The sequence below is a fragment of the Tarenaya hassleriana genome, unplaced genomic scaffold (assembly GCF_000463585.1).
Source record: "Tarenaya hassleriana unplaced genomic scaffold, ASM46358v1 Cleome27, whole genome shotgun sequence".
Lineage (NCBI taxonomy): Eukaryota > Viridiplantae > Streptophyta > Magnoliopsida > Brassicales > Cleomaceae > Tarenaya > Tarenaya hassleriana.
In genome coordinates this window covers 464,254-481,298 of record NW_010965946.1, presented here as the reverse complement: position 1 = coordinate 481,298, position 17,045 = coordinate 464,254, and the positions used below count along the sequence as shown (strand labels likewise).

Here is a 17,045-nt window from a genome sequence, read left to right as displayed (position 1 = left end):
TGGAAAAAAGGAGAAGCAAGGCCGATATATATATATATATATATATATATAGTGTTTGCATAATGAGTGGAGATGGTAAGAAACTTGCATATTGGGTAAATTAGTGCAATTGAAATTAATACGAGTGGACGTTTCGATATTCGGTTCGGATTTGGATGAGAAATGGTTCGGTTCGGTTCGATTCTTTTGATTTTATAAAAATATGAACCAATCGGTTATTATATTATATTCGATTCGGTTTGGTTTCGGTTCAGTTTTTATTAAAAAAACGATTTTTCGGGGTTTTTTTAAATTTCGGTTCGATTCGATTACGGAAAATTCGGTTTTTCTAAAATTAATATCATTTGAAAATTTTGTACGGTTCGGATAAAAAAAATAACACATTTTTCGATTCGGTTCGGTTTTTCAACGTCGACCCCTAAAAATTAATATATATATATATAGATAGATATAACACTTTTGGGATTTCAATTAAATTTAGTATATATATATATATATATGCGCGCAATTAATGAGTGGAGATGGTAAGAAAGCATATACCAAAGCCGTGGATTTCAATTGCAATCATAGCTAGCTTGCGTATATAACACTAGTGTGATTGCGTATTTAATTTGTCCAAGTAATCGTGAAACGTGTCATGCATGACCAGACTCCCCGAGTTCATGGAGTGGAAAATTGCGATTCTGCGTTACGTTTTCGTTTTATTTATTTTTCACCCCAAAAACTATTTTGTTAAAACCACAACAACTAAGAAAATTGAAAATACAAAATATATCGTAAATGTTAAAAAAAAAGGAATCAAATCAGAATTTATAATAATTTTCTTGTACAATGAATCTCTATAGATGTTCAATCTTATTCAAATAAGCAAAAAATAAGTAGCTCACAATTTAATATTACATATTAAATATATATCATCTAGGAGTAAAAATTAAAACTAAACATATAAAAGTAATTTAAAAAAAGACATCAAACTTGAAATCAAGGAGGCATGATATATTCAGAGAAAAAAATATATATAAAAAGAAGGATTTTTTTTTTAATTTTATCTTACGTGTTGTGAGTCGTGCAGCTAATAAATAAAAAGTTTAAACCCACTAAACCAAGATCCATAATTCATTCCAATCCTATGATAAGTAAGAGTCTCGAATAATTTTCTAATGAAGCGACGTCGGTCCATGTTCCAATAACAAATAAAATAAAGAATGAAATTTCATGGGACCGTCATCATTGAGGACAGATTACTTTGCTCTCTTTTTTCGGAGTTAAGAAATCTCTTAACAAATTTATTGGTTATAATGATACAAAAAAAACATCCAAAATATGCTATTATTTCAGGTTCAAACCTTAACGTGGTAAAAGGGTATTCATCCCTATTTTTCTGACCTTGTAAAAGATGTAATCGTAACAAAAATCCGATAAACTTTCGGATTATTAAAGAGAAAATCCCATATTCCCCCACGAATTTGCCAAATTGTACCAATTTCCTACATGAAATTTTAATTTCACAAAAACCTACATGCAAATTCAAAATGTTCCACATTCCCACACGAAATCGATAAATTCGTTGCAATGTCCTACACATCACGAAACGACGTTAAACGTAACAAATTTCCGTTAGAATCTCAACTGACGTGGCCAGACACGTCAGAAATAATGTACACGTGTATATGCCACGTGTTAAATCTAAAAACCAGAAAATCTGTAAAAAATTAAACCGGTTTGGTACATAATTAACCAATTAAATAATAAAAAAAACACACAAAGAAAAAAAAAACTTAAAATCCCTAACCCTAAATCGACCCCTCTCTCAATCGGACCCTCACTCTCACTCTCACTCACTAATTCCCCCAAATCCCTAACTCCACCGCGACTCCCCCGGCGAGGCCCTCTTCCGGCGCGATCCCCTCCGCCGGCGACGCCCTCTTCCGGCGCGACATCCTCCCCCGCGCTTCTTCCATCTCCGACAAAGAGATTCTTCATCGGTTCCCTGTGTCTCATCTCTCATCGACGACACCATTAATCATCGTCGGATCTCATTTCGGCGATACCCTCGGCCACCGCGAAACTCTCCTCCTCCGACCGTCGCCCTCTTTTTCCCGCCTCAGTTTCCCATTCTTCATCGGTAATCACATTTTTTTCGTGAAATCGACAGTTATCGATTTGTTCTTTCACTCTTAGCTTTTCTGTTTACTTCCCTGGTTTTGCTTGAATCTAGTTTTGTAGTTGATGGATTATGGTTTACAAGTTTCGGTTCCTTTCGATCATGTTTGATGGATTAGTTTTGTAGTTTGAATGATTTGTTAGATTGTGTTTTCTGATGGACTATTGTCGTTTTTGGGTTGATTGTGTTGATTGGGTTGATGGTGTTGTATTATATTGTATTATATTGTGTTGGTAGATGAGTTCAAAATCTGAGGCAACTTCTCAGTCGGGAAGTTCGAATTGGAAAAAAGGAGAAGCAAGGCCGCGACGAGGTGTTCCTACACAATGCGAGTGTGGATCTGCTATTACAAGATGGACCTCCAAAACTCACAATAACCCCGGAAGAGTTTTTTTCCGTTGTGCAAATCATGAGGTATAGATTGTTTTTGAGAAAATTTGTTTTCATTGGGCAGATGTGCATAACATTGTTCTTTTGATGTTGTTTTATAGGGAAATCCTTCGCACTTATTTAAATGGGTGGATGATGCTTTTATTGAAGCAATCGAGGATTTACATGGTGAACAACAAAAACAAGGTGCTGAGATTGAGTTGATCATTAAAAAGATGCAAGAAATGGAAGCAGAAAGGGAAGAGTTCGACGACAAGGTGAGAAGAAATGAAAGAGAGAAGCAAGATTTAGAAGCCCAGGTGAAACAAACCGAAAGAGAAAAGCAAGAGTTGGAAGCCAATATGGAAAAAACTGAAAGAGAAAAGAAAGAATTGGAAGACAAGATGGGAACAATTGAAACAGAGAAGAAGGATTTGGTATTGGAACTACAAGTCTCCAAATTGTTGGTGTTAGTGTTTGTTTTCATATCAGTTTGCATGTACTACTATGGTTTGTCTGTTTGAAGTTTCTTATGGGATTTGTTGGTAAATGTATTTTCTGGTTTGAACTACGTTAGGCAAGAAATTTCATATTTTGGGACTCTGTATTTCGTGTATAATATGGTTGGTTAGAAAAATTATTTTTTGATGTTTATGTGTATAAATATGAATGTAAAACAGATATAATTATAACATAATATGGCAAAAATAATGTCGCACACGAAATCATCATCCGGGATAAAACATTTCATATCCAACAAAAAGGCATTACAATACATATGAGTTCATAAATGCCATACAACATATTGTCTTACATCCAAAATATTGTCTTACATCCAAAATAAAAGATCATTTAGTTTCTCATATTATCACATCAATAGCAACAAAAAAGAAGGATCATATTCTTCAACTTCAATCTCCTTGAACTTGTTTTCCTGATCTGGAAGACAAAGATTGAACATGTCTGTATAAATATAATTTGAATTTCTTGATAATAACGTAGAAAAAGGTTGATAGAAAAGATTGAACAAAAGAACAAAAAAAATGAATAATAACGTACCCAGACATGTCAGCTTGCCTAGGTACTGAAAATGGCTGTTGAGTAGTTGTTGTAGTCCCCATATTGCTTGGTACCATTCCGAGGAGACGACGACGTCTACTAGTGAGGGGAAGCCCGGATTGCATTGTCTGGCTAGATTGAGTGGGTATGGAAGCACCAGATGGTGCATTCCCGCCCGATCGTACATTGCTACTCGATGGTGCATTTGTGTCCGTTTCTGCATTGCTACTCGATGGTGCATTCATGCCCGTTTGTGCATGGCTATGGGCTGATCTTGGCTACAATAAAAAACAAAAAATGATAATATACTGTAATCGATTAATATAATCAGAAGAATACAACATACCTCAGATGGCCTTGGTTCATTCTTGCATGTTTTTGCATTATGGCCAGGTTGTTTGCAAATTCTACATCGGAAAACTCTTCCATGTCGAGTCATGTGACCACTCTTTGAGGCTGACTCATGAGGCTCCTTAATTCTTTTGTGTTTCTTTGGGCGTCATGTCATTTGTATTGTCGTGGGGACACCAATTGGAGGTTTGCCTGATTTCATCCATGCCGGCTCACCATTTACGGGTAGGATATTACGCTGATATATTGCTTGCCATGTGGATTTCTTAATGTAATGCGACATATATCTGAAAAATGGAAAAAATAAGTTGTTAATGATCAACTATAATGCAAGGTATATGTAAAAATAAATGAACAGAAAATTACCTAGAAACGTCTTCTCGGTTGACTTTGATGACGGCTAAGGAATGTTGGCAAGGTATACCTCCCAATTGCCATCGCCGACAGCCACACGTTCTCGCAGACAAATCAACCGCATAACTTATCCCAAACTCAGCCACCTCATATTTCCCGTATCCACTCCGTATTATGTTACAATGACGGGATTTCTCACGCGACTTCTCTAAAACTTTCCAGATTCTTGGAGGGAAGTCGGTTTTGCACCTTTCTGCTTGAGTTGCACGTCGCGATATCCGCCGCATTATACTCCTTCGAATTTCTTCAAGCATGTCAATCATGGGAAGACTACGTGCTTCTTTTATGGACCCGTTGAAGCTCTCTGATAAATTGTTGTTAACGTCATGACATTTCGTCTCAGGATTAAAAAATGCGCGACACCATTTCTTCGGTTTTGCCCTCATAAAACCATCATAAGCCAATGGGTTATACACGCGGATATCACGCACATATTGATGAAACTCACTTTCAAGGTAGCTCTTGGCCGCCTTCCAGAAAAGAAGTTTAAGCTCGAGGTCCTTGAATTGTTTCTTCCAGTTTGCAAAAACATGTCTTGTACACATCCTATGTTCAACCAAAGGTAACTCTGATTCGATGGCATTCATCAAACCCTGTGCAAAGTTACACAATTAATATGTTATTGTTAATTAATATTTATAAAACCAAGTTAAAGAGTTATTCATACCTTCTGTTTGTCGAACAATATCGTCAAATTTTGTCCCTCGCCCAAATCTAAATCTAGTCTCAATTTTCTCACAAACCACGTCCAATTGTCGGTATCCTCGATACGTACAACGGCCCATGCAATAGGGTAAATACCATCATTTGCATCTCTACCAACTGCAGATAGAAGTTCTCCCTTAAAGTCCCACTTCAAGAAACATCCATCTAATCCGATAACCGGACGACAATGTCTTTTCCAAGAATCACGTAGGACTTCGAAGCAAACATAGAATCTGTGAAACACTTCTTGACCCGGAGTTGGTTTTGTTCCAATTTCAGTACTCGTATTGGGGTTTGAACGTTGCAGCTCTAACTCATAGTCCCACAGTTTTCGAAATTGAACTTCTTGATCTTCACGCACAATTTTCAAGGCCAAACTTCGAGCCTTAAAACACTTGCTCAATGAGACAGTCAAATTTTTATCCCGCTGTGTGTCATCCTGCATCTTTTTGGCTGTATAACTTGGATCTGCCCTTATCTTCTCAGCGTACATTGTGGCTATTTGCCTCATCGTTAACATATTTGCATATTTCTCCGGAGTATGGTTGTGATCGTCTTTGTAGACCTTGATCATCCATTTGTTGATTGGGGCCTCAACCGAACAATAAACCCTCCATGGACAGCCCACATTACAACACACTGCGGCTAATTTTGTTCGGTCCCACCTCGACAACTTGACATTGAAGTTCTCAACTAACACATAATCAAACAGAGCCTTCTTAAATTCTTCCCCTGAATTGAAAGTCCTACCAAGATACAAGATCTCACTACGTGGGAATGATGTCGGAATCTTTGTCCTAGGTTTATCAAAATTTTCCCATTCTTCATCTGTTCCTTCAGGTGTCGTTGGAATAAATTCATCACTGTCTGCATAATCCTCACTCGAATTCATCTCTTCATTCTCAACAACATCATCTTCAACAACAACATGAACCTCTTCAACGAAATCATCATCACTGCTTTCATACTCAGGAAATTCATCCATATAATCAGAAGAATTATCATAATCATACTCAGCAGTATGATCGTCGCCTTCAAAATCATCATCATCAGCACTGTCATAATCACCTACACTCTCGTCATCATTCCTTTCTGTAGGTGCCTTAACTGGAGTTGGAGGAGATAAATGGTGGTCTACGTATACATCTAACTCTCCACACAACGCTGCCATTTCACACATAAGATGAATTGCTTTGTCCCCATGTCCTTCATACACACGTCTCTTCTCATCCAAACTCTCATGTGGTAATTTAAACCACATTTCTCTGATTGCACCACTTATCTTACGAGATTTCACGAAATCTTCAAGAAAAAACCAAGACATAACATCCATATCCACCATAACACCTTTCTCCACAATTCCATCCAAGTAACAGCATTTTCCATCTATTTCGTGCATAAATCCAGCCATATAAAAGTTGATTTTACACCAACTACAAAATTAACATGATTATTACTATCTACTAATCAAATCGAACCACTCAAATCAACAACGAAATTGGTAACTTACCTCATTTTCTCAGTCCACTGATGGTTCAGAGTTTCTTCAGTCAACAAATTCCAAACCCGATAAACTATAAACCAAAACACACATCATTAATAACACAAAATCCAAATTTCTTCCACCAAAAATCGCCAATCCCTAAACACAAACCCATAACGCAGAATCACACAAAAACTTAGACAGAAAACAGTAAGGCAATATCGATACCTGGAGATGAGAGCGTTCGAGCGGAGGACAATCGGTGTACAATCGCGGGGAGGAGATTACCGCGTGGGGGGCTATCAGGGGGTTGTTTCGCCGAGACAACTCTCGGGGAAGAGATTGTCGGACAGGGAGAGGGAAGAATGTCGGGGGGAGGGGATCGCGCCGGGGGAGTCACAGGGGAGGATGTCGCGCCGGAAGAGGGCCTCGCCGTGGGAGGGGATCGCACCGGAAGAGGGCGTCGCCGGCGGAGGGGATCGCGCCGGAAGAGGGCCTCGCCGGGGGAGTCGCGGTGGAGTTAGGGATTTGGGGGAATTAGTGAGTGAGAGTGAGAGTGAGGGTCCGATTGAGAGAGGGGTCGATTTAGGGTTAGGGATTTTAAGTTTTTTTTTTCTTTGTGTGTTTTTTTTATTATTTAATTGGTTAATTATGTACCGAACCGGTTTAATTTTTACAGATTTTCTGGTTTTTAGATTTAACACGTGGCATATACACGTGTACATTATTTCCGACGTGTCTGGCCACGTCAGTTGAGATTCTAACGGAAATTTGTTACGTTTAACGTCGTTTCGTGATGTGTAGGACATTGCAACGAATTTACCGATTTCGTGTGGGAATTTGGAACATTTTGAATTTGCATGTAGGTTTTTGCGAAATTAAAATTTCATGTAGGAAATTGGTACAATTTGGCAAATTCGTGGGGGAATATGGGATTTTCCCTTAAAAAAAATATTCGTTCAAACAAAAAGTCGGAATTATTCTCACTAAATACAAAAAAAAAACATTTTAAGAAAAAAAATGGGTCACTAGTAGTAATACATGATACAGATGGGATAACATTAATTTATTTCATGAGGCCGAATGATAAATTAATTAGACCCTAATGGTACAAATAGTCTTATCAAAGGGCAATAAAATCCCCCCCACATTGTTCCCTATTATGATGGCATTAGCAGTTAATATGTAAAATGGAACTTCGTGGACCAAACTGCCAATCATATGGAACAACATTCTTAATCATTATAGGCTCATATATCACGACAAGTGCATGCAACATGCAATTAGTGCTCAGTCACATCGCGGAGGATCCTCCAAAAAACGAAGACTCACATGCATCGATCAATCCCATATGGATTTGATGTTGCATTAAAAGCTAAGTGGGTATAACTCTCACATACATACATACATACATACATAAATACACACACACATACATACATACATACATACATAAATACACACACACATACATACATACATACATACATACACACACACACACATACATACATACATACATACATACACACATACACATACATACATACATACATACATACATACATACATACATACATACATACATACATACATACATACATACATACATACATACATACATACATACATACATACATACATACATACATACATACATACATACATACATACATACATACATACATACATACATACATACATACATACATACATACATACATACATACATACATGTGCATACATATATGTTCATTACCAAAAAAAAATATATTGATGATCAATGGCAAAGGGATAAGATGAGAAGGAGAAAAAAACAAAGGGGAACAAAAAAAAAGTGGAGGAGGTATTGGAGTGAGGGAACAATATATGGAAAAGGGCATGTGAGTTTTGTCTCTCTTCCCATGTGCCCTTTTTTTTATGCGTACCTTCGTTTTTTTTTAATTCATTTTATTCACAAAATCATGGACCAACACTAACATTTTCCACACTTCCTTCGCTTACGGGGAGATTCTTATTTTATATTTCGGATTTAGTTTTAGATTGTATATCTAATTAAAATGTGATCTGTTTGTTATAAATTATAATTATGATTGTTTTTTTACTCTTCAACGTGAAGCTCGCTCACTATACAATGAAAGAGATAACCCCTAAGATTATCGTATTATATAGTAACACACGCATTCGAATCCGCATTACTTGCTATGGAAAATTTACGTAACTTGGAGTTACATATTACATATTATTTTGAATATATATAAATTTGAAACCTAAATTATCGATTAATTGCGAATTTGTCAAGGCTCTAATAATACCCGAGGCCCAAATTCTTGCAAGTAAGGCCCAATTTATAAGTAGAATGCCTCGATTCGCTTATTGAGAAAATGGAAAATGAGATGGTATTTTCTTCGTCAACGTCGAACCGACGACGAATACAGTATACGTAGTACAGATTTCTCGTCGTTACATTTATTTTTATTCAGCGAACAAACGTATGAAGAAATGAAACATTGGTTATTTTGTTTATAACCTTATAATTATAAAGATAATTAAAAGAACAGCTCCAAGACCTTCGAGGGTTCGGACATCTTCACCGTGAAACAGAAACCCGAGCCGGTTGATGACAAGAATCTCTTGTCCTCGACCACACTATTATCGTTCTTCTCCTCGTCTTCTATCCCTTCGTTTTTCCTCAGAAATTCTCTGAACCACATTGCCGACATTTTCGGGTATCTCTTCAGACCGTTGTTGTAATCCACGTAGAACAGCCCGTAACGGACTTCGTATCCGTTGTTCCATTCGAAGTTATCGAGCAACGACCAAGCAAAGTACCCTTCCACTTTGCACCCGTCCTCGCTGCAAATACGTTCATATATATCGTTAACAACGAAATTTACGTCTCTTGCTCGTCAAGAAACTAATCTCATTGTGAATAGTGTGTGTACTTACTTGATGGCTTGCTGAAGGTAGTAGAGATGCTTCTTGTGGTACTCTGTCCTTTGCAGGTCCATCATGTCGAAGAGCTTCGGTTTTTTATCGCAGCATGGATCGCAGTATCCTGAACAAGTTTATGAAAATATTAGAAATGTTTTTAGGATTAATCGGGGTTAGTAAATTAAGAATTCAGGTTTCATGTCGAATTAGATGATTTTGATTTTTACCGTTTTCAGTGATTATAAACTTATGGTCTCCGTATTTGTTCTTGGCGTATTTAAGAACTTTTCTCAGTCCCTGTGGATGGCTTATCACCCATTCTGCGCCACCCTGATGAAGAAAATTGTACAATACATCAGTCTACGTAAAATTATAAGTACGAATCTGTAAGAACATATGCATGCATGCATGCATGCATACGACTTGTTAAGACGTTATTACATATGAATAACTAATTTACCTGAACACCGATGGCTTTTCCCGCGACATTGTGCTCTGAGAAAGATGGAACAAAAACAGCAAGAAGAAGTTCGTCAGTTTAAAGAAAACTAAACTGTACAAACACCAAGTGTCTGAAATTCGTAATTAAAATTATATATAAAAAAATTAATCTCTCTCTCTCTCTCTCTAATGACTTGACTTACTTCTCCATTCGACGTGTTGATCCGATCTGTAAGAAAGTTTCTCGGGGTCAACCTGGTCAACGTGTTTTGCGTAAACGCCGCTGTAATAATTTATTCCGATGAAATCGAAAGATCCTCTTAGTTTCTGAGATTGAGTTGCGGTGAAAGACGGTAATCTTTCTCCGAGGATTCTCCTCATGCATTCGGGATAGTCCCCGTACACCGTAGGGTCCATATGCCTAGAGACAGAAAAAAAATATTCCACGTATTAAAAACATTATAGGTATACGTACCTAACATTCCGAAATTAAAGCGCAACAATAACATTTGTTTGTATATATTTCGTATGATTTCAAGAATATATGTAAAAATCGGCTCACCATCCAAGCATGAACTCCATGGCTCGTTCGGCCGCTTCGACATCCTTAGGACAGTTTGTATCATAGGGTTCGTACCACAATGGACAATGGGCAATTCCAATCTTCCCATCTTTACACTGCAATAAACAAATATTCACCATCGCCGTCAATTTCAATATTTCTCCCAAAAGAAAGACAATAACTAAATTCATAGTGAAATTCAAGAGTCACATATACATATATATATATATATATAGCCACTTATACGGGTCCACGTGATCACGCTATACTTTTCTCCAATCGTTTTTTTCCTTTTCATTGTAAAAGAAAACGACGTGGAATTCAATGTTATTCATACGTTTTGGCAACTCCTGAAGGCTTCGACCGCTTCGGCATGGGCAAGAAGCAGATTGTGACTGACGACATAAACTTCTCGGCCGGAACTTCCGGCCTCGCATGCGTTGTTAATGTACTTGGACGCACGTCCTGGTGCTTTCCGGCCCATGTCGTAGCCACCGTTACTATAAACCCATGGCTCGTTGATTGTGACCCATAACTTCACTCTGTCGCCAAACTCCTCGAAGCACACGCTTGCGAAATCTCGGAAGTCATCCCTAAATCACGATCATTCGGTTCATATTAGCTGAAATGTAACGTAATATAGTTGGATTTGGTAGGGCATATTTGAAAAAAAAGGTGATACTTACACAACTTTATCACTCAAAAACCCGCCGTATTCTTCTTCTAGGGCTTGAGGGATATCCCAGTGGAACAAGGTGGCGAGAGGAGTGATCCCTGCTCATTTGCGACACAATTAGATCACGTGTTATTACATGAAATCCATGGGTTTTTTTTTAAAAAAAAAATTATGTAAATCTTTTGATATTATATAAACGGAAAACATGGTTTTATTGCATACCATTGGCAAGGAGTTCGTTGATAAGGTCGTTGTAGAACTTGATCCCCTCCTTGTTCACTCCTTTGCTTCTTTTCCCATCTATTTTTATACAATATCAGAAAATCGTAGAACTGAGTCCACCGTTTTTAATAAATAAAAATTTGAACTGTGATCACAAAAATAAAACAAAGAGGGTGAAATTTTGAATTTACCTGGTAATATCCGAACCCATGAAATCGAGAACCTGAAAGCATTCATGTTTATATCCTTCATTCTCTGGATATCTTCCTGAAAAAATTTTCAGAACGTTTAAAATAGTTAGATATATATATATATGTGTGTGTGTGTGAATATCAAAAAAACCCAATAATGATTCTAGTTATGTGTTCTAAGTACGTATATGTACCTTGTAACGATGATAGAAATCAACCGCCTCGTCAGCATTGCTGTAACAATTTCTTTCTGCGAAATTTAGAGATTTAATTTTCATGAAAAATTGATACTTGAGGTTATGCATGGAATCTCAAAAAGCGAGAGGATGACAAAATATATAATAAAAAAAAAAACCTGGAAATTCGCGGACAAAGTTATCCCAAATGCTTTCTCCACGAGAGCCTTCGTTCACGGCTCCTTCATACTGAAACCACACGCATATATAGGGCTGCATGAGTTATTTTGCATGTGTCTCTTATATTCATTTATTCATGCGTCATTCATTTTTCGTATACGTGCATGCGTTTCTACGTATTTTGTTTTACGTAAAAGTTAAGATTGTTTTATATAAGTAGAGGTATGCACCTGGAAAGCTGACGAAGCAGTGCCAAACAGAAAATCCTTGGGGAAGGATGCTCTGCTGAACGATTTCTTAGCCGCAACACGCATTCTCTTCGCTCTGTAAAATAAATTAAAGATTACAAAACTTTGTAATAATTAATCTGAATGCTTATACATATATACACGCACTCTATATTCATATGTATTAATATATACACACACACACACAAGAAGAATAGGGTTTCACTAACGGTGTCATTTTCTCAGGAACGATCGATCTGTTGCCTAAGCTCTTGTCTTGGAGAAAATCAGAACAAAAAACGTATTTCTTGTTTTTTTTTCCTTGGTAAAACAAAAAGAAATTACAAAGAAGTGTAATTTTAGACGTGAGAGCTTATGATCTTCGTCCTGAGAGAAACCATGAACGTATGCACGCTATATATAGACTCGGGGACCCGGAGGAAGCATTGGAAAAAAAAAAATAATAATATGATGTATGGTAAAAAGAACGACCAAAAATTGTGAATTTCAAGTCAAACCTCTTGCGTATGCACATTTATTAAGATGTTTTGACTGCTATATATATTCAGTCTTCCTGTGAGAATTTGGTGAGTGCACATGCATGTGTATTACTATATTATATATTATTATTATTATTATTATTATTATTATTATTATTATCATTTATTTATTTTAAACCTCCTCTTTAGACACTTGGCATGCAGTTTCGTCCTTGCGATCGACATTGTTGAACGTTACACTGTTGTGGAGACTACGCTGTCAGTGTAACGTTGCACCCATATTCTCTTTTGTCATTTTGTTCGGTCCAAAATTTTATCGTTTCGGACAACATTCTTTTGAGTTGCAGCGATTATTCTCCCCTTAATAATATGTTTATCATATACATCCAGATAACGTTATGGGCATTTACTGTACTTAGCTGTGGTTTGTAGTTGTATGAGTTAAATTTAACTGATGGGTTTTGGTATGAACTCATATATCCCCTTATTAATTACTCGTTTTACAAATCACTGCCGACAAAAGAAAAAGGTTAAAAATAGTTAGTAAAAATCAGAAAACCATATAATTAGTAAATCAAATATGCTATTTAATTAGCATACAGTTTGCAACGTTAATTAAAATGATGTTCTTTTTGACGGGGTTTATCGTAAAAGGTATGGGTGTATCCACTATTAAAATCATATATGCGGAGTGTTTTTGGACCGGTTGAAGAAATAATATAAAATAAATGGTTCCAAGAATTCAAACAATTTTTTCCAGTTCTGCCACCCAAAATATGTTCCCAAAAGACGACGGTATCTCTACGCCCGCGAAAAGTCAGGAATGAACAATAGCCTTGTCTTTAATATATATATATATATATATATATATATATATATATATATATATATATATTGTATGAACAGCTATACACCATTTTTTCTTCGTACGTGATGCTGTAAAAATTAATATAGTTAATAGATTTATGGACATGACGAATTCAACAAAGGGAAATATTTGGTGATGACTTGACTTTCTATTTGGATAATCGATTGAATTGTAAGATATCAAAATTAATTGATTACGTCTCGCTCGCGAACTAATGTGACGATTCCTTCCAACGTATTTGTTATAATTTTTTTTTTTACAAAATATTTGACCAAATGAGGTTTATCAGTATAAAGATACAATGCTTAATTAAGAATTACATGGTAATACACGTTATTAGGTGTCTTTCAGGTGAAATTCGAGTCCTGGTGCGCAACTTTTATCTTAGCCTTAAACAATTACAATTAATGTCATTTGACTTCAATATAATGTACATTGGCATTTAATTACAATATAATGAAAATGTATTTTGGAAATGTTGAAATAGAAAAATGAATATGTGATTGAAATAAAATATTGATTCTAATATATGATTGGAAATAATAATGGACACAATATTATTATGTCAAATATTAAATATTTGATTTGTTTTCATTGTATCTATATTTTCTTTTTACTTTTTTTTTGTTATTTTTTCTATAAATATGTTAATTATTTTTATTGTAATGTAATAATAAGAAGAAGAGATGTAGTAATAAAGTCATTTTGTTCTTTCTTTTTATTTAATTTGTGGATTCAAATTAAGAGCATCTCTCCGAAATAAGAATATTTAATTTATAGTCATTCCTCGATTATTTTAAAATCCACTAAAGAAATTTTGGTCAAAATTGAATAACAAAAAAAATTGCGTATTATATTAACTGTCTTCAAAGTCTTTTTAGATCATCTGGCTCAGTCTTTGTCGGCACTTGCTCCGTATCCGTCTTTAGCATATAACCATGCATGTGCATGCATGCCTGTTTAAGGTAGGTAGACACGTGACGACGTGGGTGAAAGGAAGAGGCAAAAACATGATAACATATATATATATATATAATCAAACATTACAATCTCATGCTTTTCCAGTTTTAATTCGAATTTTCTGTCCGAAGCCCGATTTATTTGAAGTCCGGAAAGGCGACATAATTAACAAAAAATGAGTTTGGATTTATTTTTAATATTCTTTGTTTAGTAATTACTTAAATGATTTTGGATTTATTATATTATGTAAATAGTATTTTTTTTCCCCACAATGATAACAGCCCATATCGATTTGCATGTCGAAACATATGATGCGACTGAACCCTTATTTTTAAAGTGGTAAATATATAGTAAATAGAACAATTGTTTTATTTGTATGTTTTTTTTGTTCCTATAACATGGGTAAAGTTTGTTTAATTTTGAAAATATTAATTAAATGTAGAGATGAATATTTTCACATTTTATATGTGTCTTAAGAGTACACAAGTATTATTTCGAAAGGACTTTACCTACCATTCGGATGCAACCGATTTGGACCGCCAACCAATTAAATCAACATGTAGTAATTCTTTTTTTTTTTTTGTGTTTCTTATTAGGTCGTGGAAGCAACTCGGAATTTTACGTCTTTACCTAAATTTATTATTTTAATAGGCATATTCTTTCAATGTTTATATGCGTTTTTTAATTTTTTGTGTGGTCTTATAATATCTATATATAAATAATAAACAAAGAAAAGTATGTGTACAGTGTGAATGTGTTGACCGGTGCCGCATATGGGTATCACCCGGACTGTGTGTCTAGTGGCTGTGAGTTCAGAAGAAACTCTACACACACACACACACACACATATATATATATATATATACTATTTATAGAATATTTCCAAGTCGAAATAGACCTATATGCTGCTATTCAAAAGATCATACTTCCCATCGATTTAGTATTACTATAAATTTCGAATAATGAAACAATAACTTGCGTTAATGCCCTTTCGGGACGAGGTGAGTTGGTTTGAGAGTCCAAAATTCTCCAAGGGATCACGGGTTCAACACCACTTCCCTGCGAACCTCTCATCTTTTAGATGTTTTACCTGTTTCACGTGGTCTGTATGTAGAAAAATAAAATATGAAAATAAAATAAAACAAATAGAAAGGAACAAAATGACTTTTATTGCTACATCTCTTCTTCTTATTCTCGTTACATTACAAGGAAAATGAAATACATATTTATAGGAAAATTAAAAAACGGAGTAAAAAGGAAATATAGATACAATGGAAATAAATTAGATACATAACATTTGACATATTGATATTGTATCCATTATTATTCTCCATCATACCTCAAATCTTATTTTACTCCCATCACATATTCGTTTTTCCATTTTAACATTCCCCTCAAGATTGACTTTGAAAGAATGAAAAAGTTAATCTTGAATTGATAATGCTATAAACCGTCCAAACATTTTCATTGTCTCTGGAAAAATTCATAAACACCAAATTTTGTTCTTTTAGAGAGCATTAACCATTTTCAAATCACTTCGTTTGACTTTAAAGTTCTAGTTTTAACTCTTTTTGTCATAACATCTTGCTTGATCTTAGAGTTTTTAGCTTTGACTTTTGTTTATCATAACACATCGTTTGAATTTGGATTTTTACTCTCGTTTGAACGATTTAATTATATATGAACATTCAAAACGCAAAAGAAAGAAGAAATTAGAAAATTTTAAAAAAAGAAACATATACTCCAGATGACAACGCTTCTCTGATACCATGTAGAAAAATAAAATACGGAAATAAAATAAGACAAATAGAAAGAAACAAAATTACTTTTATTACTACATCTCTTCTTCTTCTGGTTACATTATAATGAAAATGAAATACATATTTATAGAAAAATTAAGAAACGGATTAAAAAAGAAATATAGATACAATAGAAATAAATCAGATGTATAATATTTGGCATAATGATATTGTATCCATTATTATTCTCCATCATATCTCAAATCTTATTTTATTCCAATCACATATTCGTTTTCCCAACACTGTATACTATTGCGTAGAGTTGGGGTTAACCGCTACACCCGAAGGATTGTGGTTGGATTCCCTAACGTTACCAAAAAAATAAAAATAAAAATAAAATAACTTGCGTTAACATTTCGGATTCAGAGATGGAAATGAATATTTGGTTCGAACGGGAAAACATATAACACTGATATATATTATTATTATTATTATTTAATTATGATAATAATTATTGTTATTATGAATATGATTGGTAGTAGTACTGGTACTGGTACTAGTGTTGAATGTGTCATTGTGAGAAGATATTTTTGGCCGTATGTGTTAAATGAGGATGCTGATTTTTCACCATTCTAAATTTCTAAGTTATAACTCTCTCTCCCAACTTTTCTTCGGATAGATATTACGGTTCCCTCTTCTTCTTTGGGTTTGGAAATTCCAAATTTTAGAAAAGTACGAGTGGAGTGTTAGTATCCATAGGCGTCGGCCTCATAGGAGAAAGGTAAAATACAAATTTAATTCAATCCATTTGGTAGGTTGGCCAA

General features: G+C 35.1%; 3 protein-coding genes across 3 annotated transcripts; 1 reads left to right on the top strand and 2 right to left on the bottom strand.

Moving 5' to 3' along the window:
* Window positions 1-2,401: 2,401 nt before the first annotated feature.
* LOC104817596 (uncharacterized protein At4g04775-like) lies at window positions 2,402-3,057 on the top strand. Its single transcript, XM_010546845.1, has 2 exons — window positions 2,402-2,578; window positions 2,656-3,057. The coding sequence occupies exons 1-2, from the start codon at window positions 2,402-2,404 to the stop codon at window positions 3,055-3,057; spliced, it is 579 nt and encodes a 192-aa protein (XP_010545147.1).
* A 1,034-nt stretch (window positions 3,058-4,091) lies between these two features.
* LOC104817595 lies at window positions 4,092-6,473 on the bottom strand. Its single transcript, XM_010546844.1, has 3 exons — window positions 5,025-6,473; window positions 4,310-4,950; window positions 4,092-4,230 (listed from the first exon to the last, which is right to left on the bottom strand). The coding sequence occupies exons 1-3, from the start codon at window positions 6,471-6,473 to the stop codon at window positions 4,092-4,094; spliced, it is 2,229 nt and encodes a 742-aa protein (XP_010545146.1).
* Window positions 6,474-8,930: 2,457 nt separating this feature from the next.
* LOC104817162 (beta-glucosidase 27-like) lies at window positions 8,931-12,525 on the bottom strand. The gene is made up of 14 exons (XM_010546237.1): window positions 12,385-12,525; window positions 12,158-12,251; window positions 11,927-11,996; window positions 11,766-11,821; window positions 11,572-11,647; window positions 11,381-11,458; window positions 11,169-11,256; window positions 10,820-11,075; window positions 10,483-10,598; window positions 10,124-10,341; window positions 9,940-9,974; window positions 9,707-9,809; window positions 9,495-9,603; window positions 8,931-9,401 (listed from the first exon to the last, which is right to left on the bottom strand). Exons 1-14 carry the CDS (start codon window positions 12,390-12,392, stop codon window positions 9,095-9,097), a joined length of 1,614 nt encoding a protein of 537 aa, XP_010544539.1. The 5' UTR covers window positions 12,393-12,525; the 3' UTR covers window positions 8,931-9,094.
* Window positions 12,526-17,045: the final 4,520 nt, after the last annotated feature.

Excerpts from the sequence above, each read along its gene's own strand:
- LOC104817595 (XM_010546844.1), bottom strand. The coding sequence starts at position 6,473 with ATGGCTGGATTTATGCACGAAATAGATGGAAAATGCTGTTACTTGGAT. Across the intron at positions 4,951-5,024 it reads TATTGTTCGACAAACAGAAG|GGTTTGATGAATGCCATCGA; the intron begins GTATGAATAACT and ends AACTTTGCACAG. Across the intron at positions 4,231-4,309 it reads AACCGAGAAGACGTTTCTAG|ATATATGTCGCATTACATTA; the intron begins GTAATTTTCTGT and ends TCCATTTTTCAG.
- LOC104817162 (XM_010546237.1), bottom strand. Across the intron at positions 11,648-11,765 it reads ATTTCTATCATCGTTACAAG|GAAGATATCCAGAGAATGAA; the intron begins GTACATATACGT and ends AAATTTTTTCAG. Across the intron at positions 9,810-9,939 it reads GAAAAGCCATCGGTGTTCAG|GGTGGCGCAGAATGGGTGAT; the intron begins GTAAATTAGTTA and ends TTTCTTCATCAG.
- LOC104817596 (XM_010546845.1), top strand. The coding sequence starts at position 2,402 with ATGAGTTCAAAATCTGAGGCAACTTCTCAGTCGGGAAGTTCGAATTGG. Across the intron at positions 2,579-2,655 it reads TCCGTTGTGCAAATCATGAG|GGAAATCCTTCGCACTTATT; the intron begins GTATAGATTGTT and ends GTTGTTTTATAG.